The sequence below is a fragment of the Agelaius phoeniceus genome, chromosome 6 (assembly GCF_051311805.1).
Source record: "Agelaius phoeniceus isolate bAgePho1 chromosome 6, bAgePho1.hap1, whole genome shotgun sequence".
NCBI lineage: Eukaryota > Metazoa > Chordata > Aves > Passeriformes > Icteridae > Agelaius > Agelaius phoeniceus.
This window is the reverse complement of record NC_135270.1, coordinates 26,856,940-26,874,304: the sequence shown is the minus strand read 5'-3', so window position 1 is coordinate 26,874,304 and position 17,365 is coordinate 26,856,940. Positions and strand designations below refer to the sequence as shown.

Here is a 17,365-nt window from a genome sequence, read left to right as displayed (position 1 = left end):
AAAAGATGTCAGCTTGGCAAGCCATGCAGCCCAGGAGTAAGAGCATCATATTCAAAAGCTGAGTCAGGCAAGGAAAGAAAACAAAGACCTGGCAGAGCTCAGCCTTTCAGATTAGTCTGCCATCCCAGTCCAAATGGTTGCTTTTATTTATTAAATACATCTAATACCCACTGGACTTCAGTGATGCCTGAACAGCTCCATGAATTTATTTTCAATTCCACAGTCACTCTGTTTTTGATGTTGAATAAACTGTGATTTATCATCTAAACCAATCCTGACTGCTGTTTGGCTACAGCTGCCAGCAGTCCCAAGGACTGGCTAATTGGCCCTTCCACCTTTAAGAGGTGAAGTTGTCTCTGAGGATATGTAGCCCCCAGTTGAATTCAGGCTTTCAATCTGGAAGGCACATGCATATACATCTTTCCACCTGCCATACCATCAGAATTCTGCTGGTACCTGAAGCCAAAACATGGGAAAAAAGCCTAGAGATGAAAGAGATCAGGAGAAGGGAAAATGAAGGTTACTATCCCTGAGATTTAAGCTTTGGAAATGTCATCTCTCACCAGGTGTCTTTGTTTCCACCTCTGTAGCTCCAGATTCAAGGTATCAATCTCTGCTATCAAGGTCACTCTCATAAACTGAAGGATCAGGGCAAAAAAGGAAGCTTGAACTCAAGAGAATACTGCAAAATCTATGCAAAGAAGCTCATTTTTTAATTTCAGAAATGGAGGGGATCAGTGTCACTACAATGAGATGCCTGAAGGGGCTATTTTTCTTCTTTAGAAGCTTTATACTCTATTTTAACGCAGATTAATTATGAATATTTATATATATAGCATCAAGAACGTGATAAGCAGTTTGTGGTCTGGCTTGCAAAATAGGTATATAATATTGCAAAAATCAGCTCTCTCTTCTGGGCTTTGTGCCTGGGCACTCAATCTTTCTAAACAGCCAGCAAGGAACAGAGACAACATGCATGTGTAGCTTTGCTGCCTCTATTCAGAGCAAGAAGAAACTGGTGCAATCAGGAACTGCAGTTTGTGTCAGTTTAAGATCAGCACCCTGTCATTCAGAGCATGCCACTGTAAAAATGTTTATAATCCTTTCTCTGAGCTCAGCTGGGCCATTGCACTGACTCAGCAGGCACAATTTTGCTCTGCTGTTTAGTGAGAGATGGCATTTGGGCTAAATTTGCAAAGATCTGGTACCATTTTGAAGATATACCTGGAAGCCTGGTGTCTTTCTTTAAGATGAGACAGCTATGAAGATCCTGAACATTTCTGGCCATCAAAGCTTGCAGAATACTTTATTGAAAGAGTAAAGCAAGCCTTCTGTTTTAGGGAGACTCCTACCCAGAAAATTGCAGTATGAGGGTTTCAAATTACTTCTCTGCTGCTCCAAAACAAGCATAAATTAATATATGCTGTTAAGGAAGTGCTACATACTGCCCCAAAGTTGACAGTAATGTAAAGGCTATTTCCAATACAGATGGTTTGTTAGTTCATTTATGCAGATAGGCATATTGGAAGAGAGGAGCTATTGCTAAATATAAAGTAAGTCTTACCATCCTATGACTTGTATGTCCTGCCAAAGAACTATGCATATTATCTGCAAGGACTAAATACTGTGATCTCAACAAGCTTTCAATATTAAAAAATGGTGTATTCCTAGTTAATAATAAGCTCTGCCTTTTTAAGATTACAAAATCAAACATCTATTGCAGTTTCAAGTGTCATATCACTGCATCTATTTATGAGTGTGTAATCCAAAACATGCCTATTATATTTTGCTAAACCTGTAAAGAGAGAACACTATGTTGTTTCAATATTAACGCTTAGTGAAATATTTGTGAATCAAATTGTGGATATAGCAAAAGAGAATCTGTCTGGACCATTCACAAAATGAGCTTTGATATCCTTTTAGTAAGTAAAAAGCTGAAGGGAGACATCAATAATTTATTAGCACTTGGATTACATCCTCCAGTGCTTGTAGTTTGCTGCCTTCTTGAAGGAAAAGAGGACAAAGGCGATACTGGCTCTTAGGCTGTAAAGTCTTTGCATGCTCTGATCTCTTGGTTCTGACAAAGGATGCTGTACATCGAGGGGCATTCTGACAATGACTGTGATGACCACAGCTCCGAGGATCACAGTGGGATGAGCCACCAGCCCGTTGTCATGTGATGCCTTTCCAATTACCAGCATGAAATAAGCCATGTGGTATTGGTACCTCCCTGGCACAGAGGCACCACTGCTGCAAACAGCAGGCTTGGTGTTCCGAGCGGCCTGAGTTTGAACAAACCATCTCTACACTTTAGGCTTTTTGCTTCCCTCCTGTTCTCTCAGATGTCTATGCCCTGTCTCCTGCCATTTCTTTTCTGGTGGCAGTGATGCCTATGCTCAGTCTTTAGATTTAGTTATGGAACTGCCACATTGCACAGATATGCCAGAATTTGCACTGACATTCGCTCTTTCTTTTCAGAATGAAATGTTCTCTCCTCTCATCTATTTTTCTCTGGTTTGTGTCTTTCAAATTTGGCACCTGTCTCCTATTTCTCTCTTTCCCTTATTTTACTCCCTCTGAGGTGCTATTTCCAATACCTGAATAATCACTACTCTCCCAAGCTTTTTCCCAGATTTTTCAACCTTTGAGTCCTGAGAAATCTTTCCTAGTTCCTTCCCTATCACTGTCACCAAGAGCATCATCTTCCCTCACAGCATTGTCTTGCATTGTTCCCAAGCAGCATTTAGGAGTAAGCAAAGGCTATTCCTCTGTTGTATTGAAGCAGAATCCAACAACTCTTTTGTTCTGCTTCATCAGCCTCCACTGGTGGAACAGATAGTCCCAACCCCGGATAGGACAGGAAGGGCCATGGGCAGCCTGAGGGATCTAGATGTGCCTCTGCCCTTCTGTGTGCGCAAGGGTGTTGTTTCCTGCAGGTATTGACAAATCCTGTTCCAGGTGTGCAGACAGGCAGCAGCAAAAGGTCATGTCTATGATAGTCCAGCAGCATCCTCTGAGGCTGGTGCTTGCTGCTCATGTCTTTCCAAGCCTAAGTTGATGCACCCTGCTTTTCAGTGGGACTCGGTAACCAGCCTGATGCTAGCTAGGTTCTGTCCACAAAATGTTTAGAAGAAAATGAGGACAAAACTATTTTTACAAATACTGTAAAAATATCTTAATATTAATGGGGTGCTATGGACAGTCATGAGAAATTTGAGCCCCCAGATCTTTCCTCCATGGCTCTGCAGGGCTTTGTAAATCAAAGGGAATACCATCTGTTTCAATATTTTGTTATCTTTTCTAAAGAAAGAGAGTTTCTCAGGCACAGTGTCTGACCAGAGGAGTAATCCTAGGCTAGGCAAATCACCAACAGCGCCAAGCACCAAAATATTGCATGTGTGGCTGGAAGATGAGGAAATATGTTTCATTCTTATCAGGAAATACCTAACCGTCATGGGGCTTGGTCAACTTCTTTCCCAAGTTGAACTCAGAAGCCCAAATCCATCCATTAAACTCCACAGCTCATGACTTCTGATGCAAAACAGCCATCTGGTCAGTGTCATTCCAGAGCCAAGTCGATAATTTGGAAAGTTACCAACATTTTCCCATGGGAAGAAAGCTGGGCAGTTGCTGCTGCTGTATGTCTCTAGAAGGCAGTCTGCCAGCACTCAGGGCTGCTGTCCAGTGCCAAACAGACTTTTAAAAAGCATGGCTCTCAGTGACAAACTGTAATGGAAAGGTGCAACATGTGCACCTGAGCAATCAGTGCTCCCACACAGTGACACTGAGCAAGCACTGCAGTTATCTCTGCCATTTCTCCTGTAACTGTGCTGCAGAAGAAAAGGGCTTTTAAATATCAGTATTGCTAATGGTATGGTACTACTTGCCACTAACAGGTGTTCTCTGCCAGTGAGCTTTACTTTGGTCACCATCAATCTTCTTTGCTCCTGATTTAGGCAACTGTCATGAGAGATCACAGTAGCTATAAATACCTCTAAAAATATATTAAAAAGAACAAACAACCCACAACACTGAAGAGGAACTTGTTGTCAGGCAAAAAATAAGAGAGTACTCTAGAAAGATGCCTACATATCAGCCTGATAGAAAAGCATGTACAGGTGAAGCTTTCTGCTCACTTCACTTCCATCACCAAATACCACCAGTGAGAGAATGGTCCTGTCCTGCTGCCATGCATATACCAAACCTCACAAGCACTGAGCCTCTGGAAATACAGGGTGCAAGCTCCTATTCTGCAGAAGACTGGCAAAGTAATTTCTTCTATTTATATGGTGGCAAGAGAATTTTAAAGTGATGCAGTGCTATGTATTGGAGCCACCTCTAGGCATTAGATATTTCATGTGATAACAATACAGTTCTGGTAGCTTCCTTAGAATACCTCTCTAATAGGTATCTCTTCCATTTTGCTGACCTGTCCTTTTGTTTCTCATTAGGCTGCTTTTCTCTCCCTACCAGAAAGCTGGGTGAAGCAGTGTGTTGCCACATGAGAAGCAGAAATGCACACCACTGGCATGCTCCTCAGGGAACCCACAGCTTTTCACATCACTCCCAAGGAAATGGGAAACCTGCTCTGGCCTAATAAAGACTCATGGAAAAGTACTTAAGAAGACAAGGCACAGTTACCCATCACAGCCCTTTACATTTCCAAAGATGAAGGTGAAAACCCAGCTCTGTGTGACTGCAGTTAGTTCTGCCAGATCACTTAAATCATCAGGACATCGTGATCATCACTGTTAAAAACTCTTGGCAGTTCTAGCTGCACTAGCACAGCTATTTAGAGTTGAGTACTTCAGGCTTGGGTCCACTGGCAGTAGGAACCGCTGCTGTGCAGGCATCTACATTGAATATTCACAGAATCATTGTAGGCTTTGGACTGGAAGGGCCTTTAAAGATCACCTAGTTCCACCCACCCTGCCATGGGCAGGGACACCTTCCACAAGAGCAGGTTGCTCAAAGCCTCATCCATCCTGGCCTTGAACACTTGCAGGGATGGGGCATCCACAGCTTCTCTGGGCAACCTGTTCCGGTGCCTCACCACTCTCATAGTGAATAATTTTTTCCTAATATCTAATCTAAGCATATCTCCTGTCAGTTTAAAGCCATTTCACCTTGTCCTATTGTTATCTGCCCTCATAAAAGTATCTCCCTAAAGCAAGAGCATTGCACAGGCCATGCTTTCTGCTCCCAAGGTATGAGAGTTGAAGCTTGGGAGAGATGAGCTTCCCCTGGCACTCCTTTCAGTACTGACTAGTACAGATGGATTTTGGATAAAGCATGTACACATCACTCTCATCCTGTTCAGGTGCAAAGGCATAAGGTTTCCCCATGATACAACAGTAAATGACTGGAAAAGAAGAAAGAAACAAATTCTAATGCAAATAAAACAGGAAGTCCTTCAGGAGATTTGCCATGAAGATAATAATGTGAGCATATCCAGTGCTTTAAACTGTCTCAAACTGCTTGAAATCTCAGGCTTAGGCACTTTGACAGGCTTCCTTTAAAGTCTATGACAGTGGATTTGAATGCATTGACTACGTCACTCAGATTTTGTCAGATAGATCCCACAGCAGCAGCCAAGGGAGACACTGTCCTCAGCCCAGAGAAGCGGGATTTCAGAAATGTTTTCCTCATTGATAGCAGGGTCAGAGGGCATTGTCAGGCAGGGTCAGCTCAAGACCATTTTCATAGAAGCCTTCTGTGAAGCAGTGACTGTCAATGACAACACATTCCCCATCTGTGGAAATACGGATTTTCACCTGCAACACACTTCAGAAGCAGTGTCTGAACAACCTGACTTGAGAAATACATTTGCTTGACTGCCCATTCCAATTTCCAGAGGAGTCTGTTCTCTGGAGTCCCAGCTGTACAGTGACTCACTTTTAACTGGTTTTCATTTGGATGTTGTAGTGAGGAGAGGAAAACCCAGTATGATAGGGATACAATATATAGACTGAGCAAGAAATATCTGTATTTGGTGAAGAGGTGTGTTATTTTCATCTAGTCTGATAAAAATGGCATTTCTATAGAAACAACTGATGAAAAAAACAATAAAGAGGAAATCCCATGCTAACTGTCAAAAGACAACATAATGCTTGGCAGATGCATTACTAGGGATGAGTAAATACTCTGCAGTTTTGGGTTTTTAAAATACACAATCCTTTCCACTCACATGGTTAAATCACATTGAGTGTGCATGTGTGGTTTTTATTGGTGAAAAAGCAGAGATTTGATTTAAAATAGCCCTGTTTCACCTAGTCCCAGGGATACCCTTTACTCAGTGGGGTGTTGCTGTCATGGAATGCCAGGTTCCACCCCAAGAGTAAACCAGCTTTAAAAAAAGCTAACAAAAGTAGGATTTATATCTTGGACTGATCCCTTATGATAACTTGTTTTCCATTCACCAGCAGACCTGCGCGCTGCCCACCACACTGCTCTCCAGCTGCTCTGTTCTCAACTTCAGTTTCTGTCTTCTCAGCAGAAGAATTATCTGCTTCCATGGTCACCTTCTCTTAAAAAGCTCATCTTAATATTTGTCATCTCTGCAACATAGGTAATACTGCTACATTTGCAGATTTACCTTTCTAATCCCACCAAGGGCACTGCCATATTGTTTTTGTAGTTCTGATCCCTTCCCTGTTACCATCCAATGAGAAAGCATTCAGCTGTAGGCACTCCTGCCTCTCTCTGCTCGAGAAGACCGAAACCATGTTTTAGAAAGTCACGTGAAACTGCCTTGTGGCAAGGTACAAGAAGGGATGAGAGAGATTTTCAGGGCTTGTGAGAAGACTGACAGTCTTTTAAAATCTTATAAAATAGCTCTCATTGAGTGAGGAATATTTGAGTTCACCACCAATGACTCCAAGACATGCACTGCTGGGAATTCCATTGCTAGAATTCCTTAGCAAATCCATGCAAGCATGTTGGTACTTATAATTTCATAAGATAAATATGAAGACACACACGCATGATTTATTGATAGAGCAGAAGCTATATATAGTGCCCTTAACTGTATTATTAAAACTGGAGGTAAATAATTGATGGAATGAAGGAAAGATACATACAACTCTGGCAGCTCTGATGGGAAGCATTCCTGTCTTGCAGTAATTAAAATCAAATACATTCTATTGGTATGTCTTTCTGGCAAAAAAAATTGTTTCCTCATTTCACCTGCACGCTAAGAGACACTGTGTGTGTGGCCACAGAAGCTGTGCAGCCAGTGTGAGAGGAGTCAGGGAGGGAAAATGCTCATGGCTGTCTTGAGCCAGAACCAGAAGCAGCTGTCAGTCTAAGCAGCCCCAATGCTTCACCCAAACACATTCCAAGGCAAGCAGTGCCACGGCCTCCCTGCCTTACTGTCCAGCTGGGAGAACTGAACTGTGCCCATGGGGTGCATGGGAAAGCATTCCCAAGTTCAGCCCCAGGAAAGCCTCAAAGGGGCAGAGAGAAATCTGCTGGCACCACTGCACCTGCCCCAGCCTTCTGTAAACCTCTGGTGCTCTGATGTATGGCCTGAAGATGAGTAATGCAAAACCTAAACCCTTGGTTTCTCATTTTGCTTCAATCAGAGGCACAATCTGTTGATTTCAATAGATTTTGGAGCAGCCCCACCTGACCTTCACTGCCCCAGAAGCAATGATTACAAACGGCAGCTAGGAGCCAAAGGACACCTTAGACTCCTCACTTCGATCAGCCAGACCTGTGGTAGCAACAGAGTCCTGGAGCCATCAGGAGGGTGGGTGGTTCCACAGAAAAAGGATGAGAAGCTGCTGCTCTTGAAGTGTAAGTGCAAGAAACCTGCACAATTATTTCAAAGTGTTTCTTGCATCCCAAATCAGCACAAATTGGGAACAACAATATTAAGTGGCAGATGGTGGTGGTGGGGTAGCAGTTATTTTCAGTGAAACAGAGCATTTGACACTCCATTTCTCAGCAGGCACTGCTATTCCTGAGCTAGGTTTGACTTTAATATGCTTTCTTTTGCTTCAGGGAGCACAAAGCAGAGCTCCCCCAGCTGATGAACTGCAGTCTGGCAGGGCAGCACTAGAGAAGCACTCCAACCACTCTTGAGGCTCCCTTCTGCAAATCTCCAAAATGTAATTAAGAACAGATCTATTTATTCCTCCTGCTAGAAGCATCTATAAGCACACCAGATGTAACAGCACTAACCACTTAAACATCTCTGCCAGAATCATATGTCTGATCATACGGTTAGAATCACAGTCACTCTTGGTTATGTAGTGCTCCTAAAGGGACATCTTCAAGTTGATTCCTACTTCAAGGAGAGCTCAATGACCTAAAATAGTGCAGTTGTCGACTTTACCATGTCAGGAACATGGTTGCTCATCAGAAAACATGAAGCTGAGGGAGATGTTTGAGGCCTAGCATTAAAAAAAAATGTAATTTTCATTCCAATTTTTAATGAGTTAATCACAGTCCAGTTTCCCTGACAATATAGTTAAGGCTGGCTGTCTGCTGACAGAATGAAGGATTACCTTTGTTTCCATAGATATAAGTGCTTTCAGTGACCATATTGGATAAAACTTGCTCCTGATTGTAATTTTGCTTTAGTATCACAGATTTGTGAAGGGATAAAAACCATGACTGATTATTTGTAATACATGCCAAGCTTTATTAGAAACTATGAGAGAGCTGTTGGAACTTGCAGGAGCTTTGATTTTAATGCTGGTTATTGATTTTAGTGCTTGGTCAACTTTCAGCCTTTTCACCTGGGAAGTGTATTCTCTGAGCACGAGAACAGGCACAGATCCTCACTGGAGCTTGGGCTGGACCAGGTGGGCTCACTGTTTTGGGAAGGACTCACTCCCATAAGAAATGAAGCACTGGGGGGCATGAATAATGAATTACAGCCATGTTCACAGATCTTTATGCATCTGCTCTCCCAAAACACCCCCGGTCTCGGGCCCGGCCACGCCATCCGGTAATGACAGGCACAGCTCTGCGTGGACATGAATGCGTTTCTGTGTGCACACACTCGCTGTGGGGTGCAGGTGCCGGTTTGGACCCAGGAGAACGCCGGCGGAGCTGCCCCGGGCCGCACAAGCGCAGGGCGAATCTACGGCCGCGGCTCGGCGGCGGGACGTCCCTCCAGGAGCGGGGGCCGGCCGGAAGCAGCGGGCAGCCGTGACCAGAGTGCCGGGAAGCGGGGCCGTGATGAAGGCGTCAAAGGCCGAGAGGAGCGCTCGGTTAACTCAGTTGAACTCCCCGCGAGCAGCTGGAGCCCGGCCGCGCGGGCGGAAGTGACGGCGGCCGGGCGGAAGCGCCGCCCGCGGAGGGCGGCGGGGCCGGGGAGCGGCGCAGTGCCGGCGCAGGTGAGTGGCGGCCCGAGCTGCCGAGAGCAGCGGCCCAGCGTGGCAGCGTTTGCCTCAAAGCTTAAATGCTGCCGCTGGAAAGCATTTGGGAGAGCATTGTACAGCTCCGTTTCTCTGTAAAGTAAATCCGTTCGCCGTGACGCAATGGTGCGGCACTGGTGCTTAGGATCCCTCACTGTCATAGCTGACCTTCCTGACCGGCCTCACACTTGGACTAAAGTTGCTGGATTCAGAACTGGATCTCGGCCCTCTAAGCAATCTGTGGCTTTACTGCCTTCTGTGCTCTGGTGTTTTCTTTTAGTCTGAGATCTCTCCTCCCAGCCACGCCTGTAGAACGTCCTGCAGAGCTGGTGGGTTTTTCAGACTCTCCACGGCAGGGGCCAGACCATGACAGAAATGTTTTGTGAGACTTTTAATATAGACAGGGTGTACAACAGCAGATGATAGTGTGGCCACATAACAGTTGATATATTGTGCAGTGTAGAAGTGCTCCTAGTCCTTGGACAGCATTTCTGATCCCTTACCTGTGTTCCTAGGACAATATCTCAGTGTGTTGCTTGTGCTGACTGGCTGGAGGTCCCTCTGGGCAAACAGATGGTGTATGGTGAGCTTTTAAGTAGCCAGTTGCAAGGCTGGAGGTAACCAGGCTGCAGGATGCTGGGGTTAGTGCTGATCCTCAGGAGTTTGTTAGTTTGTTAGTCCTGTGTGCTTTCTCTGAGCTCTGGTGGGTAGGAATGAGGACTCCTGATGGCCAAGGGAGTGTTGTTGATGTGCTGCATTGGCTTCCGTGGGACATGGGAAAAGGTGCCCTAAGAAGAAAGCCAAGAGTATTCCCTGCATTCATTCTGTCTGCAGGTCCCACGTGTGTTGAAGGAAAGCCTTTGAGGAGGTTCCTGGAAGACCATCCCACCTGATTAACAAAGGCTGCTTGGTTGTCTTCTTGTGCTGACAGTTTTTGCAAGAAACAAAGGCAGTTTGAAGGGGTTCTGTATTTTTTGATTAAGTTTTGGTAGGGAGAGACTTGGACAAGTTTATGTAGAGCTCTGTGTGGAGGAGGCTTCTTGCAGAAAGCTTAGGAGCAGTGTTTACTTCCAACTGTGTGTTTTATGCCTGTTAAAGCAGGCATCCTCCTCTTTTGGGCTTTGAAGGCTGTGATGACAGGGCAGGGAACACTTGGCTTGGGATGCATGTTCTGCTCCTTATGGATATCAAAGAGGGTCCAAGCAAGTGAAGTCTGGCTGTGGGAGCCCTGTTGTGGCAGCAAGCTCCAAAAATAAACAGCAAGTAGGTGTGTGCTTATGCTAGGAGTACACAAAAAAAAGAAGGAGCTGTCTGTGGAGGTTTCAGTTTTTGCTGTGCAGTTGCAAGTGGAGTGGGCTGAAAGGGAGTGGTTCTGCATTCTCAGCATCAGTGAGAGCCACAGTGAGATCCCAGGTGTTTTTGGGTTAGTCCCTTCCCTGACAGTAGCAAGGTACCATAGCAGGGTGCTCCTTCCTACCCTGTAGTGGCCTTTGGTGGATGGCTTTACACCAATACCTTGCATAAAACCAGTAAACAAATGTAAAACATCTTGGCCCCCTTTTTTCTCTCAGAACCAAGAGCATCTCACTTAACCAGCCTTGGTCAAGAATGAGATCCCTGAAAACAGTATAAATATTCCAAGGGTAGGTCATAAATTCTACCTAAGAGTTACAGGCAGTAACTCTTGTTTCTGAGCATCTTTCCCACAAGGTTTCTCCCTACATATTTTACAATCAATTATAGTAATAGTATAAGGGAAACTATGGCTTCAGGGCAGTGGCTGTGCCTGCACAATGGTTGAACTCTGTTTTTGTCTGAGATTGGGGCAGGGATTTGTTTCCATGCTTTGCATTTTCTCATGTGTTCTGCCTATCCCTATGGCAGATAATGGTAATTTTAAAAATCCAAGTCCACTTTTCCTTTCCAACTTTTCAATAAATCATGCCTGAATCCTGCTTGGTTTTTAAAAGTGGAAGAAATCAAATATGCACACACTATTTAACATACTGAGGGTGGGAGGGTGCCAAATCTGCAGCATTAGTGCTGATCAGTGGCTGAAATTAGCGTGAAATGTATTAACAGTTTACTTGCTGCCCGTGAGAAGTGGATTGCTGGTCCCAGGCTCTGAGAATCAGATGTGGGGAGCGAGAGTCACCAATATTTTCCTGCCTGGTAGATGGGAGGTGGAGTAGTTGCCTTCTTGTCGAGTTGTCATATGCATGGTGTGAAAAAGTCTGTATAAATCTCACCGTTGTTTTTCAACCCCAAATTGGCCTGGGCAGTGAATGGAGATGCTTGGAAATAGCACAGCTTCTGCCAGTAAGGGGCCAGTGAAAGAGAATGAGAACAGGAGGTCCACATGAGGAAGAAAGACATTTTTCACTTGGGAGATCTGAGTGAGAAGGAGAGCAAACAGTGTCAGGGAGTGCATTGTCCAGCTCTGTGTGGACAGTCTCTTGCATCCTGCCAGGGATGTTAATGCTGGGATCTGGAGAAGATAGCGTGCTCTGTAGTGATGCCCATGGAGGGAGTTAAAGCAGATCAGTACATTCACAATATATTGGTAGGCAGCCCCAATCCCACAATAGTAGGACAAACCCAAACAGAGATAATTAGTCACCCTGAAAATTTAGGTTTTCAAATTTGAGCAGAAGAGGAGCAAACTCCATCTTCTGAAGTAAAGCTTCTGGGAGTATGGTGGAAGGGAGGAACAGTGTATGTTCACCCCAAAACCTTGACTTCCCTTGAGCAAATTGAAATTCCTGGATAGAAGAAGGAGCTACAACATGCCCTTGCCCTGCTGGTAATTTGGAGAAAACACATTCTGGCTTTCTCCATCATAGCCCATCCTTAACATGATTTAACACCCGAGAGGACCACCTGTGACTGGATCCCTGTCCATACAGAAGTCTAAAAATTATTAATATTTGAGGCTGGGTTATATGAAGTTTTAGGACCAATGCATCCAACAGGTCCACTTCATATCAAATGGGGCTTTGCAATTCATGGATTATCGATGCTTGTGTGGCAATGGAGACCTGAGGTTCCAACTTGCCCTGTCAGGTTTTATTTGCACAGCTCTAAAGATGAAAAAAACTTTATTCAGTTTGGTAGAAGTGCCTCTGTGGCTACTCTAGCTCTACAGGGAGCTGAAGAAGTAATATGGCAGAAACCAATTATTCTAGTGGGACCTTTCAAGGTCTTGAAACCTGTACTGGCCAGAACCCCACCTGGTGTGGGGGTTGTGCAGGGAGAAGCAGTAAGAAGGTGGTATGAACAATTACATCATCACTGCCATATGCCTCAGATAGAGGAGGGAGCACCCAGAGTGATCCAAATGCAGGAATTGCCTGGTAGTCTGCTGGACCAGGAGCCTCCCTTCTTATATAAAACCTACCCCTCAAGTTGAGCCCCACCTGAGACGCGTGTAGTTCACTGAGGCATCCTCCAAAAGAGAGAAAAATACTGAGCAGTGTTCTGCATGTTGATTCAGGGGACAGAATTGTGACAAGGGGAGAAGAAAGTGCTGAGATGGGAGAATCAGTAGCTGTGTGATTATTAGCAGGGTAGGTAGGTAGATCATTAGCAGGGTGATTGTTAGAGGCTGACACTAAAGAACCAGCATTTATCTATACAAACCCCAGTGCTGTTTTTAAGGGATGCACCAATTGGCTCCCATTTTATGAACAAAAGAGTGGGGGATCTTTTGAGTTGCCAGTATGGCAGTGAGAGAAATGGGAAGACATCCTAAATTTGTTAAGCAAAAGTGTTTCTCGGTGGGATGAAATCCTGCCCGTCAGAAGAGGGATAATTGGGCTCACCTGTTGAATAATCAGGTAGGTTCAGTGACCTGTGCAGCAGATACGGCAGTAAAGGGAAAAGAAAAATGGAAACATCTGCTAGAGTGGTTACATGCCAAGGGAGACCATTCAGGATTTAAGGATTTTTAAGGGAGCGGGTAACACAGGGTGGCCTGTCACTTGGGAACTGTGCAATGCTGTCATCTCAGTCTGTGGCCAGTGTTGTACAGGACTAGAGAAAAACACCCATTGCAGGAAGCATCCCTTCACTAAGGACACGGAAAAGTCCTCTGGGAGACCTGGCAGGTGGACTATATAGGGCTTTTTCTGAAGTCAGAGTGGAAGTATTGTCTGAGCTCACTCAAGCTGAGGCAGTAGCAAGAGCAGCAGGGCACAGCACCATAAAGGGACTGAAGCTATGGTTTAATTATTTGCCATGGCCCCAGTCCCTCCAATCCAACAGTAGTCACTTTACTGCTGGGGTGTCAGGACTCATCCCCGTAGAGGTCACCAATTGTTGGCATCGGTGCTTGGCACCAGTTTATTGTCTTACTGTAAAACTTTCATACCTTCTCTCTGTGAGTTTCCAGGGGCAGCTCCTCACAACACTGACTCCTTTTTTCTTTTCTTCTGCACAGCCGGCTGACTCTTTCCTAGCCCTTGCACAACCACCTGCCCCTTCCTCCTCACAGCATAACCAAAAAACTCCAGCTCTCTTCTTAATTACCTAACCCACTCTTTTATAACACCCATCCTTATTGGACACAGCTGTGGCCTATTAAGGGCAGGGCTGTTCCTACTCTTTGGTAATAAGTACAGCTGCAACTGCTCAAGGGTGAGATTGCTTTAGCGCTGTCTCTATTCTCCTACAATCTATCCTCCCACACCAGGGTGGTTCAAGAGTGGGCACAAGATGAAGGAATCCCGTGGACCTTTCACACCCCATACTACCCCTAGGCAAATGAGGCTGTCGAATGCACCCGTGGATTCTTGAAGAGGAACCTGAAACATCATGAACCTGAATGGGCAAGAGGGTGTCAAATGGGGTAGATAGAGTCAGTAGCTTCTGGGGAGTTAATGGGTGCCTATAACTCACAGCCTTTTGTCTTCATCCCCACCCATGCTCCCTGGAACAAAAGAAACTAAAGACCCTGCAAATCCTCTCCATTAGTTAGGACAGCTGGTTTTGGCAGAATTACCAAGAGTGAGATTGGTACCCCTGACCTTAAAAAAGCCACTTAACTTACCTGCCAGATGGTGGATTGTTCCCTCCTTTTAATCGTGTTTTGTTTTTATGCATGTATATGTTTTACAGATTATCTGAAATCCACTGCTGGACCTATGCTTTCAACTCTTGAGTGGACGGATCATTTTGTGTATTTTTTAATTTGATTTTGCTAAGCCTATTTTGCCTTTTCACTAGCAAAAAAAATGGTGTGGGAAAAGTTTTTGCTCTTATGTTATGGATGTATGATTTTGTCTCAAGTGACTGAAAATCAGAGTACTGAACCAAATTTAGCTTGGGAGTTGATACAAGGATTTATGCATATTTGGAATCATACAAATCAAGGAATATGTATTAACCTCCCTAACTCTGCATCAGAGGGGTTTAGATTTATGATGATTTGGTTAAATTTTTCAGAAATATTAACAAGAGAACTGGATAATCTTAAAAAAACAGGAGGAAATGTTACTTGGGGGATGGTGGAGTCCCAGTTCCTAGACCAGAAAGAAGGACAACAGTGGGATGCAAATGGGACATGGGTAGAATACAAGAACGCCTTTTACCAGCTCCCACGGGACTCTACCTGGAGCGATTTATGGAATCAAACATGCTATCGGTTATTAGACACCAACCCTTCTGAGACATTGCAAAATGTCACTTCTATCCCTTGCACGGTGGTACCGTGGTGGGATTCTCCTGCTGAGGGTGGGTTTTTTGAACATGAGTACAATTTACATTGGGATGCAGGATGGTGTATACAAATCCCTGATAACCCAGGAATTGCACAGCAAGTTAACCGAACAAATTATGAGTGGGCCTGGTCTCTGAAACAAATCTTTGATCCTGTATCTACACTACAATGGGCTTCCAGGGTCCCCACAGGGAAAATAGTAGAATGGGAAGTGGAGAAATCAGACTGTAAGGATCATCAGACCACACTACCTAATGGAGAGAGCATCTGTTGGAAAGTGAGGAACCGTAGAAGCCTTACCCAAAGTAAATCAGAGACGTCCTTTCTGAATTGTTCCCGTATATTAGATTGTACCACAGGAGCAGGTGAGCCTATAGAAACCTGGTACATCTCGGAGCTGAGAACTTTTATCCGGGACATGTGTACCTGTTGGGGTTATCCCAACTACGGCTATCTAAACCAAGACACCCGATGCAATGGGTCTTATGAAAATTCAGAGACAGCGCTATCCTGTGGCATTCCCACTACACACGGCCCTGACCAGAGGAGGGTCTGGAATTCAAGTAGTGAAGCACAGGAAGTTCCCCAAGGTGACCTGTATCAGTGTTCACAAGCCAAATATCCAGCTCCACGGGGAACGGTATGGGCATGTTCAGATGGGAAAATGTATTCCCACTTGAACATGTATGATATGGCTGGGCTGCAGTGTACTGTTGGGTTTCCTACCATGTGTCCATCTAAAACGTTCAATTATACACTTTATCATAACAACAAAGTGCGGAGAGAAATCCACAATCCAACAGATGCAAAAGGCTGGATTCAGGGGATTCAAGTCCCCGACTATTACACCTGGGGACAAAATGTTGCTTTAGACTTAGAATCATTTTTTGTGTCCAGTGGAGTTATCCAGAGGCATAAGTATGTCTTGGAGAACTTAACTAGGCAAGTCCATGTGTTAAGCAACTGGTCCGGACGCTCACTCAGGGAACCGAACATGCAGGCCCCGCAGGCATCGGAAATGGCCCTGCAGAACCGATTAGCCATAGATATGTTGTTGTTGAAAGAGAATGGAGTGTGTGGGATGCTAAACCTAACGGATGGAGAATGTTGTGTCACTGTTCATAACACCAGCACCACCATAGAAGAGGCACGTCAGAAGATGAAGGAGATTGCTGAGCAAACAGGAGAACTGTTTCAAGCAATGCAACCCAAGGACTAGTTTGATGGACTGAGCCTGGATTGTGGATCACATGTACTAAAGTGCCTTGGATTTATGGGATGGGGAAGGTGGCTTGTGTGCATTGACCTTATAATACTGTGTGGATTCTTGGGTTTGATGATAGGTCAGGAACTCATGTTGAACTGTGATGAGTTCATTATGGTTATAGAGGAAAGGGATAGAATTTCTAGCACTGTATAATTCCATACCATTCATGTCATGGCAAGAATGTGGTTGGAGCAGGAGGAAGTCAGGGGCTGGAAGTGGAAGGGTGGCCATCTTTTGCTATGCTTGGGGATGTGGCTTTTCTGGTTTGGTGCTCAAAGACAGCGCTGGTAAGCCCAAGAGCTGGGGAGCTGCTCCAAGAAAAAGAAAGGAGAGAAAGCAGCAGCATGGCAGAGCCCAGCTGAGCCATGTGGAGCCCAGGCTGCAGCTGCTGGAACCACCAAGCTCTCCAGTCCCGCTCCCACAAAGTCAGGCCGAGAAGGAGGGTCCTCTGACCTGCTTCAGAGCCCTGCCAGGTCTGAAGGTTTTGCCTTGTCCCTGTTCTTCCATTGTTTTCAGTCTGAGTGGGAAAAGTTAAATTGCAGGCCTTTCCAACATTCTGCTTTTGTTTTTGCATATACTCCATGCTGCCCAGCACAGGGCCAGCCATCATGTTGCCTTTTTCTTGGAAACCACACTGGATGTGGTCTTTGGGAAGTATTTTTGTTTGTTCAGTAGTGAATATCCTTTTGTCTGTCTTTTGTACACTCTTTTATTGTCTCTCTTTTGTACACTCTTTTATTAATATTGTTGTGCTTATTGCAATTTTTCAGTAAACTGTGATTCCAATTTATAATCTCTCCTAGTGTTTCCTCCACTGCTGGAAAGGGGCAGGGGAAAGGGAGCAGCTCAAGTAGGTTTAATATTCCCACTGGGTTTTAAATCAGCACAGAGCTATAAGAAGGGGATGAAGGAGATTGTTGGGATTTGTGAAAAGACTGGTGAGCTCATAAAATAAAAAAACAAAAATCTCATAAAAAGTCTCATAAAATAGCTCTCATTGAGTGAAGAATATTT

The 17,365-nt window shown here is 44.7% G+C and overlaps 1 protein-coding gene across 1 annotated transcript; it reads left to right on the top strand.

Annotated features, from left to right (window-relative positions):
• The first annotated feature begins 1,710 nt into the window (after nt 1-1,710).
• Nucleotides 1,711-17,341, top strand: LOC129121919 (uncharacterized). Its single transcript, XM_054635434.2, has 2 exons — nt 1,711-9,347; nt 14,484-17,341. The coding sequence occupies exons 1-2, from the start codon at nt 8,985-8,987 to the stop codon at nt 14,490-14,492; spliced, it is 372 nt and encodes a 123-aa protein (XP_054491409.2). The 5' UTR covers nt 1,711-8,984; the 3' UTR covers nt 14,493-17,341.
• Nucleotides 17,342-17,365: the final 24 nt, after the last annotated feature.

Coding starts and splice junctions, on each gene's coding strand:
- LOC129121919 (XM_054635434.2), top strand. CDS start 8,985: ATGAATGCGTTTCTGTGTGCACACACTCGCTGTGGGGTGCAGGTGCCG.